This window comes from Myotis brandtii, unplaced genomic scaffold, assembly GCF_000412655.1.
Source record: "Myotis brandtii unplaced genomic scaffold, ASM41265v1 scaffold71, whole genome shotgun sequence".
Taxonomy (NCBI): Eukaryota; Metazoa; Chordata; class Mammalia; order Chiroptera; family Vespertilionidae; genus Myotis; species Myotis brandtii.
The window spans coordinates 2,870,185-2,880,088 of record NW_005370787.1 but is presented as its reverse complement, the minus strand read 5'-3'; the positions used below and the strand labels follow the sequence as shown (position 1 = coordinate 2,880,088).

The following is a 9,904-nucleotide window of genomic DNA, read 5'->3' as shown; positions in this document are numbered from 1 at the left end:
ACCAGGGGCTGCACCTAGGGATTGGGCCTGCCCTCTGCCACCCGGGAGCAGGCCTAAGCCAGCAGATCATTATCTCCCGAGGGGTCCCAGACTGCAAGAGGGCACAGGCCGGGCTGAGGGACCCCCCCTTCCCCCCCGAGTGCACAAATTTTTGTGCACCGGGCCTCTAGTATGTATATAAAAGGCTAAGCAACCAGCAGACTAGAGGGTAGCTATGAGATACACTGAGGCCAGGCTTAGGGACCCCGCTCACTCCACAGATGCCCTTTGAGCCCCGGTGCCACCCCAGGTGCTGCCGGTGGGGAGGTACCAGGGGAGGTTGGCTCCAGGGCATGCCTGGCCTGTCCCACCCAGTCCTGCCCCATCGGCCACCTTCTAATTAATTTACTTTCAATGTGCATAAATCCGTGCACTGGGCCTCTAGAAAATTATATTATTATTTCTCAAATTTTATTAGTATTTCTCAAAACTAGTTAATTATAACTTTGACTATAAGAATGACAATTTACAAGTCATTCATTATATACAGACAGCATCAAAAGAAGTTAACAGGACTAAACCCAAGAAGCAAGAATTTTACATTGAACTCTTATATGATTGACTCACAAACTTGTGTCTCTTTTTCCAAAGTACGATATTAGAGTAGGAACCATTGACTATACTCCTCCCCCCTAACCCCCCTACCCCCGGTACTGTGAATTCTTGACATGGGTCACTGCTGGTAAAGGACAGCATATACTAATAAAAGCTATGTAAGAGCACAAGCAAGTACAAAAAATAATATCTATCTCAACTTATTTTTTTTTTCACTTAAAAACAGTGTGTTTTTTTATAGCAAGTGGATACTACTTTTCTAAACATCTCAACTTACCCTTTCACTTAAGTTTATTTCCCAGTGTACTTTAAATATGTAGGAAGCTACAGCTACATTTTAAATATTAGTCAAAAATCCATATAACCAACTTAAAAAATTCAACATTTTGTTTCTCAAGATGATTGTATTCTTTGTTGTTGCTAAGTAAACACAATATTCTTCAGTGGAAAAATTGTTTCTAATAGTCCACCAAGTGTACAGATTTGTGCTAATATGTGTTTGAGCTGTAGTCTGTTCTAAATTCGAAATGTAAGTTTTTAGGTCTCCTTTATTTTGGTTTTACCAAGTTTGCAGATTTATCTACTCTTTCAGAAGTGTATATATTTTTTAGTGTTGTGTATTTTCCAGAGATCAGCTGGCTAATGACTATCAATCTAATATTTACTAGAATTCATTGAGGCTAGAACACAAGTATGGATATTATTCAGAGGAAACTCACCATAAATTTAAAAGTAGATAATAGACCTATAAAAATAACTAAATTAAAAAAAATACAGTTATAAGACCAAATACTGGCAATGATGTGGGAAAAACTGCATCCTTCAGACATTGCTGGTGGAAATGTAAAATGCTACAACCAGCCTGGAAAATAGACTGGGAATTTCTTATAAAACTATACATGCACTAACCATTTGGATCATCAAATGCACTTCTAAGCATTTATCCCAAGGAAATGAATACTTATGCTTATGGGAGAACCTGTGCATGTATACTAATAGAAGCTTTATTCCTAATAGAAAAGTACTATTCCTAACAGCAAAGAGTGAATAGTCACCCCAATTCTAATACATCCAAACCCTGGAATACTACTCAGCATTAATACGTGCGGTACTTGGATGGACATCTTGGGTATTATACTCAGTTAAAAAAAAAGTAAAGCTAAAATGGTTATATACTACTATATGATTCCATTTAAATAACATTCTTGAAATGACAAAATTATAGAGATGAACAAGAGATCAGTGGCAATAGATTGCCAGGTGACAGGACAGGGGGTGGGTGGGTGAAGGTAGCACAAGGTATTCCTTTTCTGATAATGGAAAAGTTCAGTATGTCAATTGTGGTGGCATTAGAAAAATCTATTTATCAAGTAAAATTTCATAGAAGTGTACACACACATGCACACTATATATATACAGACACTAGAATACATATATATACATATACATTATATATATTCACAGAGGAATGCAAGATGAAAAAAATCATGAAATGTGCCAATTTCAGTTTCAGTTTCTTCATTGTGATATTGTACTATAGCTATATGAGACGTTGCCATTGAGGGAAGGTGAGGGAAGGGTACCCAGGACTATACTGTTTTTGCAACTTCTTGTGAGTCTATATTGATTTCAAAATAAAAAGATTTTAAAGCAGGTATAGAATAATTTTAAAACTATTAATCATTTAAAAAGAGAAATATCCCTTCACACAATTGGCATTTAAAACAACCTTCTTTTCAGAGACTTACTTCTAAAAGTCTTAATTTTGAAGTGATGACTTTTTAAAATTTTAATCCAAGCAGGCAGCTGTGTCAATTAAAAAAACAACAACTATGGTCTGTGAACATTAAAGCTTCAACTTTGATCCTCCACTCTCCATTTTCTACTTCAAATGCCCTTTATTTGACCAGGAAGGATGTCATTTCCAAAAGTACTGAGAGAGCCACATTTAACTTGAACAACATTGTTCTTTTAGGTTATTAAGTCTGTTCAATTTTCTGTTGCTTGCTACCCTGATTGGAGGCTCTTCTTAAATGTCAGACTGAGAAAATTGCACTGGTTCCAACACAATAAAAAAAAATAAAAATATAAAAGCAAAGCTTTTGAATTAATGCAATCAATAACCTTTGAGAGCAAAGTTAAAAAGCAACAACAATTGAATGTTAGGTGCACAAACCTATCTTGTTCTTTTTTTCCCCCCTTTCAATATCAACATGGCCAAGAAATTGGGGAAACACAATAGAGAGTTCAATTCAAAAAGCTCTTATTGAGCAGCTAAGTCATAATCATAAAACCGTGTAATGATGTGCATATCTTACAGAGTGGTGTGGTTATAATGATGAAACGGAGTCCACAATGTCCATGAGGACATTGCATCCCAAATATTGACAACTGCTCCAGATTTTACTCTGGCACTCTGAGTGAGAAGAGGCACAACATTATATAATACCAATGTCAAGAAAGCCAAAAATCCAACAGTCAAAGGAAGAAATTACTTAGGCAGCTCATGAAAATCGGTAGGTCTCTGGAGAAAGACATCAGGGCCAAGAGAGAAATTGGAAGACTGTGGAAAACCAAATCCTGTGCACAAAGGTTTCTAGGACTGAAACCATGCCAAATAAGTAAAATGTGTAAGAATTTGGAATTCCACATTGACTCGGTACGGAAAATACAGAATATTTTCTCTATTTTCTGTGAATGGCATGGAATACATGTAGATAAAATAAATTTTTAAAACAATACTACTCAGTTGTGGATAAAGTTTGTCATTTTCAACAAAATAACCCATCTGAAGATGATATGGTGACACTAATGTGTGTTCAGAAGTCATTACAATTCTTACTTTTGTTCTCCCTTGTTGTTTTTGTTTTATTGTTGGGAAAATAAATTTTAGAATTAATGGTATTAAACCATTCTCTAAATCTACACTAATAAAAGAGAAACATGGTAATTGGCGTACGAGCTACCCTTCCCATTGGCTAATCAGCATATCCTTATGCAAATTAACTGTCAGCCAAGATGGCGGCCGGCAGCCAGGCAGCTGGAAGCGAACATGAGGTTTGCTTGCTGCAGTGACTGCGGACTCCAACCCCCGCCTGACTTGACGGCCTCTGAGCTACAACTCTAAGAAACTATGTACTATGTTGCAAATGTAGTAGCTAAACAAAACCCCAGAAATCAGCTTTCAGCCAGCCGGGATCTCAGAGCTAGAGTTATACATTGTTTCGATTATAGCAGCGGAAGCCTCAGAGCTAGAGCCAGAGCTAAAGCTGGCCCAGAATAAAAAAAAGAAAACAAGGAGCGGTTGGGAGCTTCAGTCAATTGCCAGCCTGAAAGCAGCCCTCAGCCCCTCACCCAGACTGGCCAGGCACCCCAGTGGGGACCCCCACCCTGATCCAGGACACCCTTCAGGGCAAACCAGCCGGCCCCCAGGCCTCTATCCTATATAGTAAAAGGGTAATATGCCTCCCAGCACTGGGATCAGCGGAGCCGCGAGGCCTCCTGGCACTGGATCAGCGTGACAGGGGGCAGCGCCCAAACCCCCTGATCGCCCTGCAGCTCTGTGTGTGACAGGGGGCGGGGCCACAACCGGCCCCCCCCCCCCCCGAGTGCACAAATTTTTGTGCACCGGGCCTCTAGTATTTTTATAAAGAAAGGTTATTTATATTTTACTTTGCTTATTTGATTTGGAGTACATAATGCACTAACTTTCTATCATGTTAATCATGTTAATTCTACTTTATTAAAGCCAACATTAAATTACCAGGAAAAATAAAAATCAAAAGGCTATGACTATGAAGTAAGAAATAAGGTGGATTAATGGGTGAATAGAAGGATGGATAGATGTCAGAAAAAGCAGTTGTAGGAAATACTAAATGTACAGGAGTGGGAATATGGGTGTTCACTTTTCTATATGTTAGAAAATTGTCATAAGTTTTGGAAAAAATATACAAAACAAAAACGGGTAATTAGAACTTTCAGTGCCTAATTAAATAAATAAACTCTTCATTTCCTGAAATAATGTATTGGGGACTGTGTCTGAATACAACATAAAGTCAAGAAAATGCTACAAAAGCCAAATCTCTACACTGAGAACTTCCAATGTGGTTTCTAGATAAAAGGATAAGATGGCAGAGATTAGCTGCAGTTGTTGAAAGTTTCCATTTATGCAGAAACACCTTTTATTTCCCTACCTTTATAGAGGTGTTATGCTTTGTCAGCATCTGAATGTTCTGGAGATGTAAATGTCACCTGCAGATCCAAGTTTACTTGATAAGACTGAAACTCCCCAAGAGGTCCAAGTGATACAAGTTAGGCTTATTCTCAGATCCAGAACACAAGAACTGCAACATATAATTACTTCATTTAAATACCTAAATTATATGGAACCAACCAAATAAATGTGAAAATAATGTTTGTGTCTAAATCATGAAAAAGGGCTTTCAGTATTTTTTGTGTGTGTGTGATCCATACTGTTTTAAGTACTCTTTCCACTTGAAGTCAAAGCAAATTTTTCAATGAGGCTAAAAAGGGCCTCATTGGCTTATAAGTGATTAACTTAGGATGTTTCCTTGTTCAAGGCAAATAGCACTCATTGTCAGTTGGTTAGTAGCTCCTCTGAATTACTGCAAGGTTTTCTCACATTCAACACTGGATCCATCTCCCACAGAATCTCAGAACTGCCGAGCTTCAGAGGCCCGAAGCAGGGCAGTTCCATTGCTTCTAAGCCGGCTGCACCTCAGAAATCCCAGACAAGTTGATATCGATCCTTTTAAAAAAGTTATGTACGAAGGAAGTTTATCTGGCAGCCTCCTTTAGAGACAGGGTCAAATAACCAGTTGGAAAATTGTCTAAAGGTGTCACATTAAACTTTAATAATACCTACATTTTTATGGGGCTTTTATCTTTGTAAATTGCTTTCACATGCATTATCTCATTTCATGTTCTGTTGCAATGAAACAGTGTCTAGGTTTTTAGGGCTGAGTTACAGTGACATAGATATCAAAATGTTCAAGAAAAATGATTATTACTATGCCGAACAGAAGTATTTAACAAGAATTACTGGCTTCAAGATCAAGTATTACAAAGGGTTAAGATTCTGATGGTCTTTTAACCCTTTGCTCTAATGCTGGAGGTTTACCAGAACCGTTTCACCGATTTTTTTTTTTAAGTATGAAATGAATTACATCTTTTTTCCTCCCTTACACCCTTCTTATTTCTGATTTCCTATTCTTTTTAATACATCTACAGGTCAGCCCCACCCCAGGGTGCATCCGTGCTCTCATGATGATGCTGTATTGCCCATACTGCCGAGGACTCCCCACCGTGAGGCCCTGCAACAACTACTGCCTCAATGTCATGAAGGGCTGTCTGGCAAACCAGGCTGATCTGGACACCGAGTGGAATCTGTTTATAGGTAAGGAGCATTTGAACTCATCCAGAAACAGAAATGTGGGGACCTGTCTGATGGCAGGTTCAAAGTTGCAATGACTTGTGGAGACTATGAGGATGTTTACAAAACACAAAACGGAACAGCATTTAGCAAAGTATAAACATCGTTCTGCATTTTCCTTCTTGTTTTATTCTGAAAAGTAAGACTCCCTTTCATATGGTGAAGGACGATCCTGTTAAAGATGGCACAAGGCAGCTGTATTGAGTTAGCTGATGTCCCTGAGAAGATGAAAGTAGAATTTTGGTGAGCGTTAGGAAAGATTCTCGTAAAAGAAATCCACAGTACTATGTCCTTTTTGTTTGTATTACAACGTAATCCCGGATACACAGATATTGTAACCGAACAGGAGGAGACTGTTCCCTACAATCCCTTTGCCCCTGCCCCCCGCCCCTCTCAACACAGCAGAGCCAAACACTGAGTGCTGAGTTTTGCAGTGGGAAAATTCGATTGCTTTATTTGCAGAGCACTAAGCTAGGAGAACGGGAAGCCTATGGCTTAATACCTGAACTCCCCAACAATGTATGATGGAAGGGTTTAAGGAGTTAGGGGGAACAGGTATGCGAAGTCCAAACACTGAGTGCTGAGTTTTGCAGTGGGAAAATTCAATTGCTTTATTTGCAGAGCACTAAGCTAGGAGAATGGGAAGCCTATGGCTTAATACCTGAACTCCCCGACGATGTACGATGGAAAGGTTTAAGGAGTTGGGGGAACAGGTATGCGAAGCGCTGGTGGGGTGATTTTTAAGGGAGGACCTTGGAACTCGGTCATTGATGGTAGGAGACGTCTGCACGGGATCTTCCTGGACAGCAGACCCTTTGCTCTGAAAGAGTCCTGTATTCAAGTTCTGGTCATGTCCCCATCCCATGGTTCCTGGGGGAGGCGAGACTGTGGTCCCTGGGCAGCTAGAAGACAGGGTGGCCCCTGTGAGTGCTGCCTCTGTAAAATAACTCAAGCACTGTATTAATCCCCATCTGCTTTGAGGGAGCGGAACCAGTTCTAAGCTGTTCTATGTGATTTATGTGCTGTTTCAATATTAGTAAACAACTCCTTCCTTAAACATCTGTGATGAAAATAGCTCAATATTGTTGGTAAAGTATGCAAATTTCCTTCCTCTTTCTGTGGAAAAGAACACTTCGAGCACACAAGCGTGAATCAGCCTTCCAGTCTTTAGAAGGTGGGAGGAAAGGAGGTGGGGAAGATTCGGGGAAGGGCTGTGAATCATGGCTCATGTCTTAAGTTGCAGAAATCATTCGGGCTTTGCACTGCCAAAAGGTATTTCCCAACTAGCTATCCAAGGATAAAAGGACACATTTCACAGGCAGGCTTCTCCCAGGAAAATACACAGGCCTTGAAAGAGTAAATGTATTTTCTCTCCCCTCTGTCAAATGGCCTTCAAATAAAAGCACTTTCAATTGCATTTACTGCAATTGCATAGTGACAAGCAGAGTGGTGCAAATAACACTGGCATTCCTCAGCCTCAGAGGGCCTTCATCACTTATGCAAACCTCTAAGCCAGAATGCATGAGGAGAGTCTTCTGACACCTTAGATTTGAGCAGGAGAGGAAAAGAGCTAAGACGTGTTGGGATACAGAACAACCTAAGCCCCCTGTGCAAAGAAAGATGTGCTTAAGTTACAGGCATTCAGCTGCGTCAGTGAAACCCATTGGCTAACACACTCTTAGGCCTAGAAAGGCCAGAGAAAATGGGTTTGAAGTTTTATGAAAAAGATTTGAGAGTGGGTAGATTCAAATGGAAGTCATCTACAAAAATCTCAAAAATCATTTTGGAGAGAATAAATTGACATGCTGTTCTCGCCTTTCAGTGGGAGGGCAAAGTCTGCTTGTATGATCTTGGGTTACTTAAGTTGAAAAATTAGGGAGATTTTTTTAAAAGTTAATCATTCAGGTACCCTTCTAATGCAGAAATGACATTTTTTGCTAAGATGTTGGAGGCGGGTATGAATAAAAAAAATAATCAGAATAAACTCGATCTTCTAAAATATTCATGTAGATTAATTTTGGCAGACACTCTACCCAAATAATGCTAATAAAAATGTACTCTCATCAAGAAATCTAAAAATGTTTGCATATTTTAAAAACCAGACTAAACTTTATAGCATCAGTTTCGAGTCGTAAAGACTATTCAGATGTTTGGGTTGAAACTGCCTAATTCATAGCACAGTTAAATTGTCTTTGGTCAGCCTGCAACTTATTGACAGGAATGGACATGTGGATTTTGTTACTTAGAGCAAGACATGATTAAGAATGATAATATGGACTTTTTAACTTGTAAGACCAACAGTGACTTCTTAATTGGCTTTTTTTTTCTCAGTGCTGGTTGGGTATTTCAATGTAAAACAAATCCTTAAACTTTTAATCAATCAGGTTTCCTAGATGCCAATTTGATGTGTAATTAAAAGTCTGGAAAACCATGTGATTGAAAAACTAAAAGTGGAACCCACCAAGTGTTTTAATGAGAAGGAAACCTAGTGGTTAGTCCTACATTAATATGTATTCATAGCCAGTTTTTCCCTATCTCGTTTTCTTTATTAATGCTAGAGATATTTGATTAGTGCTGTCAGTTTTCTTTCTTCAGATTTTGCTATGACATTGAGAATTGACCACCAACATAGACTCACGAAGCAAAATATGTTCTTACTAATACTTGTCCTGATGTGAAGCATTGCTTCACAAATTTATCACAGAAATTAGTCAAATGTGTCAAATCCGTTTTCCGCACAGATATATTCAAGATGACAGTGTTGCAGTGTTCATGAATGCAGCAGCAAAGAACAGTGAGCAAATCAGTGCTCCAACAAAAGTTATAAGTAATAGCCCTCCCTTTGGTTAGCACCTGCAGGCCATCACTCTTGGGCGTCTAGCACCATTTCATCAAACCTTTCACTCTTCTTGCTGTCAATTGCATGAGTCATTTTTGCCATTTTATACATTTTATAGGTTGTTTTTACTATTGTGCTCATCAAAAAATGTTAACAGCGACATGCAATCAACCGTCAATAAAAACAGGAATCGAATTGGAGGCACATTGTCCTGACTTCACAAAGCCACAAACTAATTGAAAGTCATTTGTAACTGTTTGGAATTCAGTGGGTGTCTGGACTATGTCTAAAGAAAGGCAACTCACTGATAAGATGAAATGTCGGAAGTGTTCAAGTAAAAACCCCTGTGGTGTTCCATTCCCTTTCGAGGTTCCATCCTGGAAACACAATCAGGAACCGACTTGGAATGCATTCTTTTTCTTTTCTAATTACTTATTTTTATTATTTTTAAATTAAATTTATTGAGGTGACATAGGCTACTAAATGGAAGAATGTGTGACGAGTTACTCCTTTTACCTACAATAGTTACTCCATAATAATGTGGGGGGCACTATCTCTGTGCAGGGCATGGAGTTCAATTTCGTAAAGGTTGTATTTTAATCGTCCTCCTTTAGGAAGTTTAACTCCATCCCCTGCACACAGATCGTGCCCCCAAAATTCTTATCAGGAAACCACTGAAGGGAAAGGAATAACTCTTTACCTCTAATGCAAAGAACTTTAAAAAAGAAGTTGCTGACAGCTTTGAAGAAGATGGTGTTAGACCCATTTTAGAGTATTTGAAAAGCCTCAGTTCACCTCTGCCAGGAACGCGCAGCCACTTTCTAGGAGCATGTGGGACTCCCCAGTACAAAGGATTTGCACTTCAGTTTGCTGCACCCAAAAGAATGGGCCTGCTGCTGCGCCCCTGAGGTAGGCAGCACCAAAGGAACACAAGAGTGGTTTCTAGCCTGTTCTATTAGAAGCTATGCAGTAGGAGAAAATGCAATTTGAGGCGTTGACAGTCTCTGCTTAGGCACTTA

At 39.3% G+C, this 9,904-nt stretch overlaps 1 protein-coding gene across 1 annotated transcript in view; it reads left to right on the top strand.

Moving 5' to 3' along the window:
• GPC6 (glypican 6) overlaps positions 1–9,904 on the top strand; it is a 1,148,404-nt gene that overhangs the window by 769,381 nt on the left and 369,119 nt on the right. Inside the window, exon 4 of the mRNA XM_014530079.1 lies at positions 5,845–6,010. Coding sequence (XP_014385565.1) covers positions 5,845–6,010 — 166 coding nt within the window. The remainder of the gene's footprint in view (positions 1–5,844; positions 6,011–9,904) is intronic.